At 46.3% G+C, this 16,715-nt stretch overlaps 12 protein-coding genes across 12 annotated transcripts; 6 read left to right on the top strand and 6 right to left on the bottom strand.

The window, feature by feature from the left end:
• Positions 1-117: 117 nt before the first annotated feature.
• rfc5 (replication factor C subunit 5 (36kDa), probable) lies at positions 118-1,116 on the top strand (the record flags this gene model as incomplete). Its single annotated transcript, XM_001416413.1, has 1 exon — positions 118-1,116. One exon carries the CDS (start codon positions 118-120, stop codon positions 1,114-1,116), a length of 999 nt encoding a protein of 332 aa, XP_001416450.1.
• Positions 1,117-1,139: 23 nt separating this feature from the next.
• Eif6 (eukaryotic translation initiation factor 6) lies at positions 1,140-2,319 on the bottom strand (the record flags this gene model as incomplete). Its single annotated transcript, XM_001416168.1, has 9 exons — positions 1,140-1,229; positions 1,282-1,395; positions 1,454-1,567; positions 1,621-1,733; positions 1,782-1,850; positions 1,903-1,947; positions 1,998-2,083; positions 2,135-2,219; positions 2,265-2,319. The coding sequence occupies 9 exons, from the start codon at positions 2,317-2,319 to the stop codon at positions 1,140-1,142; spliced, it is 771 nt and encodes a 256-aa protein (XP_001416205.1).
• A 304-nt stretch (positions 2,320-2,623) lies between these two features.
• Positions 2,624-3,506, bottom strand: Caf1 (polyA tail-shortening ribonuclease, probable; the record flags this gene model as incomplete). The annotated part of the gene is made up of 2 exons (XM_001416167.1): positions 2,624-3,316; positions 3,369-3,506. The coding sequence occupies 2 exons, from the start codon at positions 3,504-3,506 to the stop codon at positions 2,624-2,626; spliced, it is 831 nt and encodes a 276-aa protein (XP_001416204.1).
• Positions 3,507-3,919: 413 nt separating this feature from the next.
• On the top strand, positions 3,920-4,294 carry Rpb9 (DNA-directed RNA polymerase II subunit 9, probable; the record flags this gene model as incomplete). The annotated part of the gene is made up of 1 exon (XM_001416412.1): positions 3,920-4,294. One exon carries the CDS (start codon positions 3,920-3,922, stop codon positions 4,292-4,294), a length of 375 nt encoding a protein of 124 aa, XP_001416449.1.
• Positions 4,295-4,422: 128 nt separating this feature from the next.
• Rpc10 (RPC10 subunit of RNA polymerases I, II, and III, probable) lies at positions 4,423-4,709 on the bottom strand (the record flags this gene model as incomplete). The annotated part of the gene is made up of 3 exons (XM_001416166.1): positions 4,423-4,445; positions 4,506-4,598; positions 4,655-4,709. The coding sequence occupies 3 exons, from the start codon at positions 4,707-4,709 to the stop codon at positions 4,423-4,425; spliced, it is 171 nt and encodes a 56-aa protein (XP_001416203.1).
• A 291-nt stretch (positions 4,710-5,000) lies between these two features.
• On the bottom strand, positions 5,001-6,304 carry PheS (phenylalanine-tRNA synthetase, probable; the record flags this gene model as incomplete). Its single annotated transcript, XM_001416165.1, has 2 exons — positions 5,001-6,118; positions 6,172-6,304. 2 exons carry the CDS (start codon positions 6,302-6,304, stop codon positions 5,001-5,003), a joined length of 1,251 nt encoding a protein of 416 aa, XP_001416202.1.
• A 321-nt stretch (positions 6,305-6,625) lies between these two features.
• Positions 6,626-8,080, top strand: TyrS (Tyrosyl-tRNA synthetase, probable; the record flags this gene model as incomplete). The annotated part of the gene is made up of 1 exon (XM_001416411.1): positions 6,626-8,080. The coding sequence occupies one exon, from the start codon at positions 6,626-6,628 to the stop codon at positions 8,078-8,080; it is 1,455 nt and encodes a 484-aa protein (XP_001416448.1).
• Positions 8,081-8,156: 76 nt separating this feature from the next.
• Bad (Beta adaptin-like protein) lies at positions 8,157-10,225 on the bottom strand (the record flags this gene model as incomplete). Its single annotated transcript, XM_001416164.1, has 9 exons — positions 8,157-8,858; positions 8,906-9,049; positions 9,100-9,265; positions 9,319-9,480; positions 9,536-9,618; positions 9,667-9,780; positions 9,831-10,000; positions 10,051-10,122; positions 10,183-10,225. 9 exons carry the CDS (start codon positions 10,223-10,225, stop codon positions 8,157-8,159), a joined length of 1,656 nt encoding a protein of 551 aa, XP_001416201.1.
• A 348-nt stretch (positions 10,226-10,573) lies between these two features.
• On the top strand, positions 10,574-12,185 carry Hcs (biotin holocarboxylase synthetase-like protein; the record flags this gene model as incomplete). The annotated part of the gene is made up of 13 exons (XM_001416410.1): positions 10,574-10,609; positions 10,657-10,706; positions 10,763-10,906; positions 10,956-11,024; positions 11,074-11,136; positions 11,186-11,240; positions 11,292-11,390; positions 11,441-11,524; positions 11,580-11,693; positions 11,739-11,775; positions 11,823-11,878; positions 11,924-12,047; positions 12,097-12,185. 13 exons carry the CDS (start codon positions 10,574-10,576, stop codon positions 12,183-12,185), a joined length of 1,020 nt encoding a protein of 339 aa, XP_001416447.1.
• An 827-nt stretch (positions 12,186-13,012) lies between these two features.
• On the top strand, positions 13,013-14,161 carry ClpR3 (chloroplast Clp protease, subunit of ClpP peptidase complex). The gene is made up of 4 exons (XM_001416409.1): positions 13,013-13,369; positions 13,425-13,607; positions 13,655-13,900; positions 13,955-14,161. Exons 1-4 carry the CDS (start codon positions 13,025-13,027, stop codon positions 14,105-14,107), a joined length of 927 nt encoding a protein of 308 aa, XP_001416446.1. The 5' UTR covers positions 13,013-13,024; the 3' UTR covers positions 14,108-14,161.
• Positions 14,162-14,453: 292 nt separating this feature from the next.
• On the bottom strand, positions 14,454-15,281 carry Pap2 (Phosphatidic acid Phosphatase-related protein; the record flags this gene model as incomplete). Its single annotated transcript, XM_001416163.1, has 1 exon — positions 14,454-15,281. One exon carries the CDS (start codon positions 15,279-15,281, stop codon positions 14,454-14,456), a length of 828 nt encoding a protein of 275 aa, XP_001416200.1.
• Positions 15,282-15,844: 563 nt separating this feature from the next.
• On the top strand, positions 15,845-16,390 carry OSTLU_14281 (predicted protein; the record flags this gene model as incomplete). Its single annotated transcript, XM_001416408.1, has 1 exon — positions 15,845-16,390. The coding sequence occupies one exon, from the start codon at positions 15,845-15,847 to the stop codon at positions 16,388-16,390; it is 546 nt and encodes a 181-aa protein (XP_001416445.1).
• Between the last annotated feature and the right edge of the window lie 325 nt (positions 16,391-16,715).

Here is a 16,715-nt window from a genome sequence, read left to right as displayed (position 1 = left end):
CAACAGCAAACACCGAAGACGCTCGAGACACAAAGGTAACGAAAGTGATTTTGGCTGGCTGATTACATACTTTCGAGATATCTGAACGACGCCGACGTGCGCCCTGCTTCAGGCGAAATGGTTTGTGTGGACGATCCGAGCGTGAATAGAGCTCTTCCGTGGACGGAAAAATATCGGCCAGTGGGTTTGAGTGAAGTGGTTGCACATAAAGCGATAGTTGATGTCATCAACAAGTTTGCGGATGGCGGCCAGCTTCCGCACTTACTGTTCCACGGCCCCCCGGGAACGGGAAAGACGTCCACAATCTTGGCGCTCGCTAAAGAGCTTTATGGATTGAACTTTTCTAATATGGTTCTTGAACTGAACGCCTCCGATGCGCGTGGTATTAATGTCGTTCGTGATGAAATCCAATCATTTGCATCGACCATGCGACCCTTTTCGACGACATTCAAACTCGTTATTATGGACGAGTGTGACAGCATGACCAAAGACGCACAGTTCGCGCTGCGGAGAATTATGGAAAAGTACACTCAGCATACGCGCTTTTGTTTGATATGTAATTACGCCTCCAAAGTCATCCCAGCGCTGCAAAGCAGGTGCACGAAATTTAGATTCTCTCCAATTGCGTCAGGAGATATGTTGCAGCGACTGCGGCATATCGTGAATAGCGAAAACTTCAGTATTTCTGATAACTCACTTGCGACAATCCAGAAACTTGGCGAAGGTGATATGCGGAAGACCGTCAACATACTTCAGAGTGTCAGTCTGTCGGCATCTGTTGTCACAGATGACGCAATTCATTTGATAACAGGTCATGTTGGCCAGCTCCAAGTGGACGAGCTGTTGCGATTTCTCCTCAACGAACCACTCCAAGGGACTTTTGAACATTTTAATCGTCTGAAATGTACTCAGAACTTTGCGCTGGTCGACATCGTCAAGCCTCTATCTGAGTCTTTGCTTACCCTGCATATGGCGGCGGGAACGAGAGCACGGTTGCTCAGAGGACTTTCAGATATTGAGTACTCTCTGAGTTTCGCTTGCTCTGAGAAAAATCAAACGTTGTACCTGATATCCTTATTCCATCAAGCAAGATTTGAGATGACGCGACATAGCTAGATATTAATTGAAAGTGTAATGAGCTAGACGAGGGTATCCAAGAGAGAGGCTCGTATGTCTCGTACAGCTCCGCTTGAGTCTGCACCGTGGAGCTGATAAATGCTCTCTATGACCTGGAATAAATCATGAGTAAGTGAGATAAAAAGCGCATACAAGAGACCATACCTGTATCTCCGTAGAAGTTGTATCGAGCCCGCAGAAAGCGATCCAGTCATTCACAAGCAGACCAGCACCAATCACATCGCTGCCGCGATTTATTGTGCCGGCCACAAGCGGAACCTACAAATTATTGAAAAGGTAAGATGCGTGCTCTTCGATCTATGGCCTTTTGTCGCACCTGCAAGAGGGATGATAGCTCATCGACTTCTTGAACCGAGGCCTGCGGGTGAACCATACCACCCCGATTCGAAAATTTACAAAAGCTACCAACGAGGACGTTACCGGCAACGCTCTATATCTCGTGTAAAAATATTTTCTTCCATGTTGACATTGTATCGAATGTACCTGTCGAAATACTTCAACGCCGAGAACATCTGCGATGATTTCTTCAGTTTCCTGATCTATGTCCGGGTGGACAAGCGCAACGTGGTCATTGCAAGCCACGCAGTTGCCTAAGGCTGATGCGAGGTAAATTTCTCGGGCTGCCCAGTTTGCCAACAAAATACCTGACAGTCGTTCCTCCGTCCTCTGCACTATTACTTCATCTGGTAGGGAATTCCTTATGTGCATTACTTCTACACGGGGGACAAGGGTTATAAAAGCCAAACCATCGGTAGATGAGGATACCTTGATCTGTTGCTGAAGTCGGTAACAACAAGCCGTGCTTGTTCCCTAAAAGGAGTACAGTCACGCCACGTCCAACGTTCGATATTTGGACATACCGACACTAAGACGCCCAACGAGCCTTGTCCCGGCCAAACTTGCCTTGATAACGGGTATTTCGTTACTTAACTCTGCTTCAAATACGCTACAAGGAAAGTTTACACAAATACACGCGAGGTTTTGGAAAACGGCCCACCTGTAAAAGTTTTCCGAGCCACCTACGGCTGCAAGACAGTACGCATTTGTTAATGCTGCGAATACCCCGATTTCATTGCTTATATCTCCGCGTCAGGCCATTAAACAATCAATCCGAGTACAAAGAATACCTGTTCTCGAACTGGTGCCTCGCCGCCATCGCTGCGAAGTGAGCCCACACAACATGACGCAGCACACACACAAAACTAAGAGTTTGATCAGCAAATGACCGCCACTGTTTCTTGATATTGTAAACTGATGCCAATATATGTTATTAATAATTTACAGGGAGATATATATACTACAACAGGAAGAAAAATAAAAAGTGAAAATGGGCCAGCTGCGAGTAATTTAAAATGTTCGATGTTCACATATTACAGAGACTAGGCCATTGGCGGTCGACATTCAATATCACAAATAGTAATGCGGCAGTAACTTCTCATTCAGACAATACGCCGACAATGTGTTTAAAATTTTAGAGTCTCATAAATCAATCAGCTATGGGCTGGCTGAGAGATTCCTGACCTAAACCATATAACGATCCAGCGAACTGATGCATGTTCACATTTGAGAAGTGAGACTTCTGAAGCTTGAAAAACGTATGTGCGGTGAGCAAACTATCACTACCGGCCTGGTGCTGAGGCCCTATACGTGCTACATGTAAATATTCGGCAAGTTTATTCAGTCCGCCGTGCATGTTACCAACAAACTGCATCAAGTGTTTGATGTCATAAATACACGGGAAATAACACTGCAGAAGTGTAAAAAAGTCAGCCTCTTTGTCAGGCAGTGGAGCGTTTGTCAGTAGCTTGAGTAAGTACCCAAAGTCGTAACTACTATGAAATGTTAACCAGCGGATATCATCGTTCAAAACCACACCACTAACCATAAGTTTCTCGCCAAACTGAACAATGTCTATTCCACGTTCCTCCAGCAAATTGAAATCGATACCACTTTCCTTTAATAGCTCGATAGAATCTTGCGCGTAGAGCTCATCTTTAACGTTGAATTCTTTGAAGTTGAATTGCCATATACAGAACCGCCCATCGACGACTGGTAAATTTCCAGCACCGTCTGAAAATGTCAAACCAAGTTGAATCAACTTGAGCAAGTCCACATTGCAACGTAAAGTTTGGTATTGAAATTCGGCTTGGTGTTTGAAAGAGCCAACTGGGCGAGCGACCTAGAGACGACTGTGAGAATTATGGAAAAAGGTAAGAAGACAGAATACGCACAACACCAGGAAACTCGGTATCCATCGCGACATATGGGTAGTTACATACAACCTCACGAATCAGTGCACACTCTTCATCCAAATTATGCGCCCATACATCACGTGTGTGCAAAGTAGATGGTGTCAACGCGCTAGACATCAAGTGGTCAAACGAATAAGCAAATAGCCCAAGGTGTGCTGAGCTTGGCTATACTGATCACAACAGTACCAAGGGAATAGAGTGTTTCGCCAGTATATTTCTTCGAAATGAAGCGGGAGAGCGACGAAGGTCCAGTGTTGATCAGGCGCCCGATGTAAGAGCTTCGACGAGCGGCGCACGAAGCCGTGAAGAGCGTGTCGACAGAAGAGCAAACGGGTTTCGATGACCGAATTTTATCCATCGCATCGACTGATTTTATACCAATATACTTGATTTTTGTAGCCTATCGGATACGAGCATTTGTATGCATACCCTGCAAAAGGGACGTATCCCGTAAAATACAAACGCGAACGGGACACCAACGTCGAGTGCGACGTGAGAAGATAGCGCGTGTGTCGACAGTGAGAAACGGAATGGCTGGCAGCGACACACATAGCGGTGCTGTACCGCTGAGGTTTTGCCCTAACAGCAACGATCTACTGTATCCCAAAGAGGATCGTGTCAACAAGAAACTAGTATATTTCTGTCGAAATTGTGACTACACGATCGCCGCGACAGAGAATTGCGTACATAGACGCACGATATTCCATTCCGCGTCAGAGATAACCGCAGTTATACACGACGTACGAACGGATCCAACGCTGCCGCGTTCTAAAGATGTACAGTGTTCACTGTGTGATGCAAGAGAGGCGGTCTTTTTCTCGCAGACTACTACAGAGGGAATGTCTTTGTTCTTTCAATGTATAAATTGCGGGAACAAATGGAAGGATACAGGCACCGTTGCGTAACTAATACAGTGGTGTTTAGGACGCAGTTGTGTCCTACTCGAAAGACGTGGACGCGCTAAAACTGTGCAGGGTTTGTGGGTTTTGGCCCAGGTGACACGTGCTCCGTGTGGTTTGTGGACCGACATAGCTTATCGTGCCTCAAACTGTACGACTGCGGGTAAAAAGGTTGTAAAAAAACTACGAGTATAGAGTAGAACTAACGACACGATACCTTGCTTCGTCCTCTTTTTGTACAAGATGCGATACCCACACTCTCGGCAGATTATAACATCACCCGGGCGTAAGAGCACCTCAGAGCCACAATCTACCGGTGTATTTCGCTGTCAGATCATGGATGAAGCCGATTACACAGATACATACCACCACAGTTGTACGCCACACCGCCGCCGCCACTTGATTTTGGTTCCTGGTACATCGTTACCCTAAAGCTATCACAAGCAGCTACGACTGACTGTACAAGTTGTACTACAGCGTAACCGGTCAGATTTTAGTGTGTCTGATCAGATGATGACGTCACGTTACGAACCACAGAACACGTATGGCACCACTGCGTGAGGCAGATGTGTCCTACGGCAGACCGGGACTCGATTGTGTCCAACTTTTAGCTTACACGTCGATTCATCATGCTTGATATGGGTCATTTGATATTAAAATACGTGATGACGCACCAGACGAAAGTCCGAAGTGACGAAGAAGTCTACGCATACTATCGAAGAGTCACACCAAGTTTTTCAACGAGAGATTCGCGCACGGTTTCCTGCAATTCGTTAATTTCATCATCGGTAAGGGATCGATCCATGGAGCGATAAGAAATTCTAAAACAGTTCGAAACCTTGTCTGTTTTGGGATTGCGGAACTCATCTATCAGTTTCACTTCCTCAACTATATCGCCGGCAGTTGCACGCACGATTTCACACAGGTTGTTTTCAGTGAATGTCGATTCGTCGGGTAACCAGAAAGAAACGTCTTTGTAGCAAGGGGGGTATTTTGAATAACTTTTGAATTTTTGCATCCCGACGCCTCCACTTCGGAACATCCCGGGCTTGAACTGTTTCAAGAACCGTGCATCATCAGTCCAGAACAGTCGGATGTCAGGGATGTCGAATAAAACCATAGCAAGACGTTCAAGTCCTAAACCAAATGCCCACGCGCGCTCATTTACTAGGGATGCTTCGTTCAGAATTTTAGTTTCCATCACACCGCACCCCAAAACTTCCAACCACTCACCATTGAAGTAAATTTCAAGTTCGTACGAGGGATTAGTGAATGGAAAGTAAGCATCTACCCAACGCATTTCAACTTCTCCAAATAGATGACGCGCAAGACCCTCTAGCATATTTTTTAATTCCTGACTTGCAAGTTCCTCGCCCGTGAGTTCGCTGCCAGCGATTTCATCTTGAGTGAACACTCGAACTCCTTCCATCTGATGAAAGACAGGGAAATGCGTCGCGTCGATCGAATCTCGTCTGTAGACATCACCGGTCACCAGGAAGCGCTTCTCACCCTGCTTCAACAGACTGAGTTGATGGGCCGACGTGTGGCAGCGCAAAACAGTATCTGCTGTAACATAGTATGTGTCATTTTTTGACCTTGATACGTGATCTTCCGGTACCAAAACTGAATCGAAGTTTTCGTACGACGACACAATAGGATGCAAATCATCGAACATTCGAAACGCGTTTTTCCCATACGTTTCATCAAAATAGTCCATGATAGCATTCTTCAAGATACCGAGTGGGTGCTCTGGACGGCGGTGCAAGTCAACTCCGATTTTCTCAAATATATACTCCGTCACGTTATTGTCTGGACATGCAATCAACACATCTGCAATACATATCAACTTGGCACTCGATTCACAAAATCTCAGTACGACTTACCTTCTCTTCGAACAGCCGCAGCCCCCCCCGGCCCTCGAACAACTCGCGTGGACGATCGTTGCGACGTTCCTAGAGTTGACTTATGTCCGTAAAAATGGCCAGCTACCCGTACAATACAGTGTCTTGCTAACATACTACGCATTCTGTCCACTTTCTCGGTGTGCTGAGTGGTTGCGGCGACTTCTCTCGCGACGAGAGCTCAGACTTGGCTTTTATCACATGACATGTATACAGGGGCGACCTCCAATTTCGCTATTTCGGTATATATAGTGTAAATGTGGTATCTATATACCAGCATGTTAGAGTGGAGGATTCCGTATTACAGTGGTCTATACCACCAGAATTACCACATCTTGCGATTTATGTGACGAATCAAGTGGCTCAGTGCCAAACCTCGTCCGGAGCGAGGTCTGACGACGCTGGTTTGTCACCCAACTGCAACAAATCGGTGACGATGGCTCTTTCGAATATTTATAGAGGCTCGGGCATGCTTCGCGCGGTATTTGCTCGCTCAGCGTTCTCGACGCACCGCACTTGCTCTGCTCAACGAAGACTTACGACTCAAGCGAATGACCGCGGTCACGGAGCTACTTCGCTGCCGAATTCACGATTGAGGGCGTTTGCGGACGATGAAAGGTACGAATCGAGTGTTTATGGCGAACTCCACGCACGTGGCCTCGTCGAGGCGTGCACGAATGAGTCAGTGTTGGAGGGGAGTTCTTTACGAGTTTACTGTGGTTTTGACCCCACTGCGGATTCCTTGCACATTGGCAATTTGCTAGGTATAGTCGTACTATCCTGGTTTGAGAAGTACGGACACACACCAGTCGCTCTGATTGGCGGGGCGACAGGTAGAGTGGGCGATCCTTCTGGAAAGTCTTCGGAGCGACCTATACTGGACGAAACTACAATAGCTGTGAACGCTGAGGCTATTTCCAACACGATCCAAAAGATATTGACAGATAATTCCACTGATACGTCGCTAATAGTCGTCAATAACGTCGATTGGTATGCTGACATGAGTTTCTTGGACTTCTTGCGGGACGTTGGGAAGTATTCACGCCTGGGGACCATGCTTGCAAAAGATAGTGTCAAGTCTCGACTTTCAAGTGAAAGTGGTATAAGCTTTACCGAGTTTGCATATCAGCTTTTGCAAGGTTATGATTTCGTTCATCTTCTCCGATCACAACAAGTGTCTGTGCAAGTCGGTGGGAGTGACCAGTGGGGGAATATCACCGCTGGGACCGACCTTATACGCAGACTTGAACCTTCTGCTGACGTATCTGGGCTTACCTTTCCACTTCTACTAAAGTCAGATGGCACAAAATTTGGAAAATCTGAGCAAGGCGCGATTTGGCTTTCTACTTCGAGATTGTCACCTTACAAGTTCTATCAATATTTCCTGAACGTAGATGACGCTGACGTCATTCGACTCCTGAAGATGCTGACGTTTGTACCGTTGGCTGAAGTTTTAGAGTATGAACGTCACATGAGTCAGCCTAGCTACATAGTAAACACTGTCCAAAGGCGTCTCGCTGAGGAAGTAACGCGATTTGTTCACGGAGTGCAAGGGTTGGAAGAAGCGCAGGCTGCTACCTCTGTGCTGAAACCAGGGGCGGACACTGATTTAGATGTGACCGCGTTGACTGCTCTCGAAGGTATCGTACCGAGCGCAACACTCCCTATGCAACAGGTGTTAGGCATCAGTCTAGTCCAACTGGCTGTTGACGTAGGATTACAGCCAAGCAAAGGCGCCACCAAGCGGTTGATTCAAGGTGGAGGTTTGCGACTTAACAACATCAAAGTCTTGTCAGATGAAGCTACCGTGAGCATGGCAGACATTGTCGACGGTAGGCTACTACTGCTTGCCGCTGGAAAAAAAAACAAGTTATTGATATCGGTCACTTGATGCGAAAGTACCTGCGTGTGCGAATACCCCATCATGTGATCTACAGTAGTTTCATGCTTGTATTGACAAAGGCCAACTACGAGGAAGGGTTGCATTGTGGGGCGGGCATGTGTGAGGTGACAACACTCGCCACTTTATCGCCTCCATGGCTTAAAAGCCGCCAGTATACATATGCCCGATCCCGAAGATCAGGGTGCTCACTTTCATGGGTAGCAAACATCAACATCTGCTGAACGAGGGATTTTGACTCTTCGCTCGGACGTTTAAGAAATAGCTTAACTGTCGATGTAAGTAATTGGAGCTGTACAACGACAGGTTCATCATCGACACCATCAATAAACGTTCGCAATAAATCGATAACATTTTCGATGCGATCAGCGTACTCGCCAAGAATCCAAATGAAAGACTTCTTTGCTTCTGGTTCATCCAAACTCACGAGTGATTGACATAAACGCGATATCACACTCTCATACCGATCTGGGTAACACCGGAATATGTCCTTTAAAACAACTAGCGCCTCTTGAACGGCATAGTTAACTTTCGTGTCAATAATGCACATAAGTGCACTAACGCACCCCTGTGAATATTCAGGCACAGATAGAGCACATATACCGATCGAGCGAATGGCTTTTCGTGCGAACTCGATGTCCACTTCACCAGAATATTCTTTGAGCTCGAGTAAAATATCGCCAACGTTGTTCTCATTCGTAATTTTGACGAGAATATTCAGCTTTTCATGTTTCACATACGACGGGTCATTGTATTTGCAGAAAAATGCCTAAACACACATCAGTTCCTAGACTGACCATTAATCGAACATTTTACCTTGTAACTGTGCAAAAACGGAAATACAAAGGCATCCATGATTTCACTTATACTCGTCAACGCGACATACTGAATTTCAGGTTCAGCGTTCAACATTGTGATGAGTGGAGGAACAATTCGTTGTAGTAAAGACTCTCGCAAGTGCTATAAAACAAAGTCAACAATCGGAATCCAAGATTGAGAACAACACAGACCTGAACTTGATGCAACTTACTGAGAATCACTCGTATGCATGCGAGTACTACGGCATAGTTGGCATGCTGAAGCTTTGGCAAGATACTTTCAAGTATGTGTTCGGCCTCCGTAGCACTTGTACTCTCATACGCCGCCAAACAGTCAAGGATAGTCACTTTCCCCCACCTACAACGAAGAATCAACAAAGTGATTTGAAACGAATAGACATGTAATCTTACTCAGTGCACGCTTCGAGTGAAGTAAAAACTCTAGAAAGCAGACTTGAGTCGATTATTTGCGCACAGCTCCCTTTCTGAATTTCGACAAGTGCCGCAATGGAGTTTGCCATTACCATGGGGTTGTCATCAAGCAGCAAGCCGTTTAACTGCTGTAGAAATCCTCTAAGACGTCCAAACATCGTAAGTCATCACAGCAGACGGTCTTTCGCAGACAAACCTGTCGATAACGAGCTCTCTATTTATGCTATATAACTTCGCTACGCATATGGCCGCAGTTTTTCGGACGTATGGATCAGAGTCCTGAAAGACGTCAACTTCAGAAAATACGTGAAACGAGTACGTGCGTACCCGTAATGCTAGATGCAATGGATCGCATAAATATTCTACGATCCTGTCAACCCGTATACAGCCCATCGTCCGCACAGCAAGAGCCCGTATGAGCGGGTTGGGATCTTGACTGTCCTATAATCAAAGATTTTAGGCTAGAAAAGTATGTCGACTTGTCTTTTTACCTTTACGAATGTATTCACCGCGAGTATAGCAAGATCAGGGTTAGACCGTGCGTAATTGATCGAGTATAAGTAAATGAGCTTTTTCAACTCTATGTCTTCAGTCTGCATGCAATTGATGACGTCTGGAAACAGTGAACATACGTCCTTCCCGACCGTCATAGCAGCAATAACTGCGATATTTAGTTGATAGGTGTTCAAGTTAGAGATTAAATGATCGTACTTCTCTTTACCGTCGTCTTTAAAAGATCTCTGTCATTTCTTTTCAAGTCTTGGCGCCACTCTGCTATTTCGCCTGAGGGGGAACTGTCACTTCAATACTTTTCACTTCTCAGTGAAGCCTGCCCACAGTTACCTTTCTTATGACTGGAGAAGTATCTAGAATCGTGCGAGCTCATGGCAGCTGTACCGGATCCCGACAGGCCTGTAGTGGCGCAATCGTATCGATGGAGCCGCTGCCGCGCGACGTGTGACAACAAGTGCTCGTGTCCGCGTGCGTCGTGAGAACGCCCGCGTCTTGTGTGAGGATGGAAAAAATCATGCAATGTACAGATAGGCATCGGTATGTGTGTATATGATATTATATCCTCATAATTCAGTGGGTATAAACCGACATTTAGCCGAGTTGCGCACCGCTGAGTTGTGTGTCGCCGGCGCGCGACCTGACCGAGTCACGCGTTCGCAATTCGACGCGAATTGGCGTGTGAACCCCGCTGAAGTACATGAGGGTTGATGGAACATCTGCAATGCATGCGGTGGAGCTGTGCGTTCGGAATCCTTCGGTACAATTTCTTCGAAGCCACGCGCTTTATCGTTGAACTTCGTTTAGATGCTCCCAAAGGTGAAAGAGCGGCTTGGTCAAAAGCCAATCGCCGCGAGGTATTGAAATATGCGTGTTCGAAACATCACATATTCGTTAACGCATGCTTTTGTAGTCGAGTACGTGTGCTCGAGAGCCCATCAAATCTAGCAGGCACTTTCAACGAGTTAGAATTCTTTTCCAAGCTTCAAACTCGACACCTTGGGGCTATTTTGCTGCGATCGGGAAAGTTGGGTAGCACGAGCGACTTTTTGCTCAAGTGCGCGTCTCAATTTACAGTTTTGTGCTTTTTCTCACTTGATAATCAGGGAGTTTGAGTCTTTCCCGTCTGGGACTGTATGCGTCAGTGATGAGCAGACTGCGGGCCAAGGTCGAGGGTATTTAGACGCCGTTCGTTCATCGTACCGAATCCTCACGCATATTCAGCACAAATGTCTGGCAGTCACCGTACGGTTGCTTGACGTTTTCCTTTACATGTGAAACTAGTTTGTGCGTGCAAATAAATCAAAGTATTTATGTGTGTGACTTGGAACGACAGGGCTGCTGCCGAAATCCCTCTTCTACAGTACATATCGACATTAGCGGTCGTTAAGGTTTGTGTGCACTCAGAACATTCCTTCTTGTTTGATCACTGCTGCGCTTAGGCGATTGAGGAGTCTTGTACTGCTGCTGGTTGCTCACAGTACAAGTCGCTGGGTATACGGATCAAGTGGCCAAATGATATTTATTATAAGTTGAACAAGGTATAGGGACACTTAGACCTTCTTCTATATACTTTAAGCTTCGAACGTAGATTGGTGGTGTTCTATGCAAAGCCATTTATCGTGAAAATTCCTTCAGCGTAGTGATAGGTATCGGCCTCAATCTTGACAACTCTGTAAGTTTTATTTCTTTTATTTCGACAAAAAGAAGAATATCTTATCGGTCGCTAGTCGCCTAGTGTGTGCCTTAACAGCCTGATTAATGAGAACGCTCTATTCTTCTCGACTTTTGATGGCACAAAGCGTGGGGGTGTTCAAGAACCATCCACTGAGAAGTTCAGCGTAGTGCGTTGCTAACGTATGCTTTGGGAGTTTACTCATACTGTGTAGAAATTGAAGAGAGAGGCGCTCGTTCCTAAAATTCTGGGTCAGTCCGCTCCAAACGAGGAAATATCTTTGCTTACCCCGGTTTAGCTCACTTTGAAAGTCTACATGACAAATTGCAAAGAAACGGTTTCTGCGCCATACGGGTATGAAATGTAGAATGTCCAGGACTCTTGCTTATGTATTTGTAGGCAGAATACACGGCTCACTGGCTACACGATGAAGCACAACTTTCGATTTTTAACTCAGATTCTTCGGGCGCGATGATTTCGGTCACTGTCACTGGTCTCACAGATGCAGGTTTTCTGTTTGCAGGTGAAATGTGACAACAACCTAGAACTCACAAATCTTACTGCGTAAACAGTCGATCGTCAGGGAAACACGTTCGAACTCCATCCAGATGGTAATAGTTTAGATATCCTTACAGGGATGATTGGGAAAAAACTCTCTTAGATTAGATAATTTACACACTGGTAATGCAGGTCACACTTCCTAATTGACACGAACTTGAAAACGTGTTCTCAAGTATGCCTGCCAGTGTCTTGAAATCAAGCATGTCAAAAACCGACAGCGACACCCCCGTAAGTGTATTAATTTTTACACTTGCTTCCGCGAGCGTAAGTGAATCGGCACCAAGTTGTAATAACGGGATTCGAGTGTTTTCACGTGCTCCAGGAACCAGAGCATCGATGACAGCTATAATTTGTTCGATATAAGCATCAGGTGTTCTCTTCAGTGTGTGTGATTCTATTATCGGATGGTCGCTGGACGATCGACCAGCAGTCAGAGATGGAGTTTTTATCACATTTTCCCGTTGATAGACAAACGTCGTGCCTTTCGCGGGTACGAAAGATTTCGTCAACATAAGCTGCGAGCTGCGAACACCTGATACCGAGCGTGTGTATGTCGTATCCCTAACCTGCCGTCGTAAGCCTAAAGATACTAGTTCCACATTCGCGCTACGGCACACGTTGACTTGCTGCGCGAAGGCATCGACGTGCACAATCTGTTCGCAATAGTCGTTCGAGGGTCGCGTCATGTGCGGCGAGTAAACGCGTTACAGGCGTTTTGGAGCGCCCTGCGCAGAGCGAGTAAGTACTTACAGAAATATATGCTTTCTACCTAGTACTTTATATATCCGACGGGACATGACATGATATCATATGATATATATACATTTCACTAAGAACAAACACCTAAAAAATAATATCGGCTTATCATAGGTTTCTTTCTCTTTGCTTGGTTCGATACTCTCGAAACGCGCGCCCAGCACTATTGAACAGGCGTAAAGCATGAAATCCACTTACGTGGTTTCATCTGTCACTTGCTCTGCGCGTGCTGCCCGCGTCGCGCACGGAGACCACTTGCGATCTGCCGCCAACAGGCGAGTGGGAGCGAAAACAGCTCCCCAGCACCTTGAACGTGTAACGACGACGTCGCGACGTCGCCCTCGGACCATCCACGCGCACGGAAGACCGGGGGCGGCCATCAGTAATGCTTATGCAAGTCCACAAGCTTCAAACTCACCGGCTAGCGCGAATCCGGGGACCTCGTATAGTGAACACAAACCAAAAACACCGCCACCTGACCTCCCCTCCTTGCTTCTGGACAGCCGAATCGTCTACATAGGCATGCCGGTGAGATACATGTTCAATAACTTGAATTGGGAAACTAACTACGCATTATTGATAGCTTGTTCCTGCTGTTACTGAGCTCATTGTGTCAGAACTCCTGTATCTTCAATACACCGATCAAAAGAAGCCGTGCTACATCTACATCAACTCGACTGGTTGTACCCGCGCCGATGGCGAGGTTGTCGGTTTTGAAACCGAAGCCACCGCAATTTTCGACACGATGAAGTATATTGGCAATGAGGTGAGGTCTTAATTTCGTTTTTAACGACTTTTCTCACATAGATATAGATTTATACAGTTGGTACCGGTGTTGCAATAGGGCAAGCATGCATGCTTCTATCTGCAGGTGATAAAGGTAAAAGGTACATGACACCTCATGCGACAGCAATGTTGCACCAACCTCGCGTACCTTCGACTGGAGAGCGACAGGCTACCGAACTAAACATCAAGTGGCGCGAAACACTTGCTCAGAAGAAGTCTCTGTTGGATATTCTCAGTCAGACAACAGGTCATTCAGTGGCCAAGTTAGATAAGGTGAGCTTTTCGCTACAATGATTTTCGTTCATTATTAAAATTTCTTGCGAATAGGATATGCAACGCCCGTTGTACATGACGGCTAAGGACGCGATTGAATACGGAATCGTTGATAAAGTTATTGAGCGCGAATCAAACGCGATCGCGGACGTGATGAGCGCGTCGGCGTGGGATAGTGCCGCTGGTCTAGTTCAGAAGCCCGTCTAGACAGTTTAGTGCGAGTAGGGCTTACTATAATCTCATAATTCGAACTTCTTTGTAGTATCACTACGCCTTCGATCAAAAAGAAAATCATAAATAAGAGAAACGTTGGAAATGTGCGAGGGCAAGGGCCAAGTTGTGTTAGATAGACTAGCTTTTCCGTCCGCGACTACTCTCAGACAAGCGCGTTGAGGCGATGAGTTTGGTTCACGAACTTGGCTATCCTGATCACCATCTAATTTCTATCAACATTGGCACCGTGTGCACGATATTGTTACGAAACCTCAATACGAAGTCACAAGCAAAATAGGCAATGTCTAGAGAGGGTTGCATGCGATTCACCGCATAGCTATTAGCTGAACTTCAGCATGTAGAATGACGCTACGAGCACACCGAGGATAGCTCCACACACTACCTGCAACGGACTATGCCCCAAAACTTCTTTGAGCTTGGTATTGCTCAGTGGCGACCCATGAAAAGTGTCAGCAAGAATCTTGTTCAGTACCTCAGCCTGTTTCCCAGCGTGTCGTCTCACTCCAGCCGCGTCGTACATAACAATCAACGTGAACGCTAATGACATTGGGAAATGCACACTCCCTAAGCCATGCAGATGCGCGATAGAGGTCGTTAAACCGACGACAAGAGCTGTGTGAGAACTGGGCATGCCACCACTGTCAAACATTACTCTGTAATCCCAACGACCCTCACGATAGTATGCAGTAAATATCTTCGCGACTTGAGCGACAAGCCAGCTTAAAAATGCGCACATAAACGCATGGTTACCAGTTAGGTCACTGAAGGCAGTAGAAAATGACACACCAACTGGTACGGCTGAAAGAGCATTGGCGCGAGTAGCAACTCTATCTGAAAAAGGATCTTGAGCGGAAAATATGATTCGACTGGACCCTTGAGGAACGCAGTACAGTTCCTCCTGACATAATTGCAATTCTTCGATCGTTTCTGGTGTTGTTGATTGCATTGTTTCTGATGTTGTTGAACACACACTCCCCCGTACTGGCGAACCAGCATTCGTATATAGGAAAGTGAGAGATGGCGCGAGAGTATTAGTTGAGCGTCTCGTGATAAACGCAGCGCCATGTTTGATTGTACTCCTATCACTCTGGATACGAAATGACGACGCCCGCAATCCCCTTGAAGGCACAACCATACTCGAGCTCATCACCTTCACACCTTCGGGCTTTGGGCTTTTCTTGTTATACTCGTTCGCGAAGTATTATGGTGCACCGGTGTTCACAAATGAAATACACGTGCGGCCGTCGTTGAACCGTCGTTGAACCGATATAACTGTATCGACGGTTCCAGTGCGCGTCAGTCTCTTCGCGCACTTACGGAACGATAGGCAGATAGGGCAGACTCTTCCAGCATTCTTGGTTTTAATTCCAACGGCTTTATCCAAATACTTCCAAATACTACAGTATTTAACGATACTAGGGGTACATATTAAATCATTTTGTTAATTTTACGACGACATGGACTGCTCTCAGAAGGAAAAATTTATATATCGCACCTTTAGAGAGTACCTCAGAAGGAAAAATTTATATATCGCACCTTTAGAGAGTACCTACACACATGACGAGTCATGAACCGTGGATATATACGTATTTTACACCGTTTAGTGCCATCTACAATAGAGTATTCCTACCTTGGTGAAAAACACGTTCGCCTCGTGTCTTTTCCACGCCTGTCGCGCCAGTTGTCGTCGCGCGTGCGGGCGATGGTCGGATGGAAGACGAGTGCGACGATGATCCCTTCGACGATCCGTTCGGTGATGCTCTTCACGTATCGTCCGGGCTCCAGGAGACACGTGACTCCAGCGATTCCAGGAGACACGTGACTCCAGCGATTCCAGATAATGTTGAAGCCTCTCTACCAACTCATCGGAGAAGCCTTGGAGCAGCTTTCGACAACGTGAGTGTAAAGTTACGCTGGGCACAAATGACCGCCGAGTTGACACAACTCGCACTCGATCCAGAATTCACGTTCGAGCCTGATGAAGCCGCACACATCACAGACACGCTCAACAAACTTCAACGTTTCATGCACAACTTGAAGACACACAGAGAGATGTCTCAAAACATGTCCAAGAATAGCAAAATGGACGGCGATGGTGTGCTCGGTATGTCGAACCTGGTTGCGATTCCTATGAGAGGCGCGGCGGGTGATACGGCGTTGAGCAGGAAGAGGGGCTGGCACGAGAAGATGGTCGATGAACACAAACGCAAGGCAAGCAAAGGCGAGCAAATTAGCATTAGGAACTACCTCTCGTAGATGTTGTAGAATCAAACTTTTAGAACTAAACGGTGTAAAATACGTATATATCCACGGTTCATGACTCGTCATGTGTGTAGGTACTCTCTAAAGGTGCGATATATAAATTTTTCCCTCTCAGAAATAGTCTTGGTTGGCAAATCGAGAGCGGTTGAGCTGTATCCGGCCGGGGAATCGTTGCTGTTCGGGTTGCAGCTGCACGGCGGAACGAACAGCGACGCTCATCACTGTGAGCTATCGTAGACGACTTGCGTACGAGCGAACAAATTCAGGATTCGCAGAATCATATTCAAGTACGTGTACCGTTTTACGGTAATATTCAGTC

Source organism: Ostreococcus lucimarinus, chromosome 2 (assembly GCF_000092065.1).
Source record: "Ostreococcus lucimarinus CCE9901 chromosome 2, complete sequence".
Taxonomy (NCBI): Eukaryota; Viridiplantae; Chlorophyta; class Mamiellophyceae; order Mamiellales; family Bathycoccaceae; genus Ostreococcus; species Ostreococcus sp. 'lucimarinus'.
The sequence above is the reverse complement of the archived record's forward strand: the minus strand, read 5'-3'. Positions and strand labels throughout refer to the sequence as shown.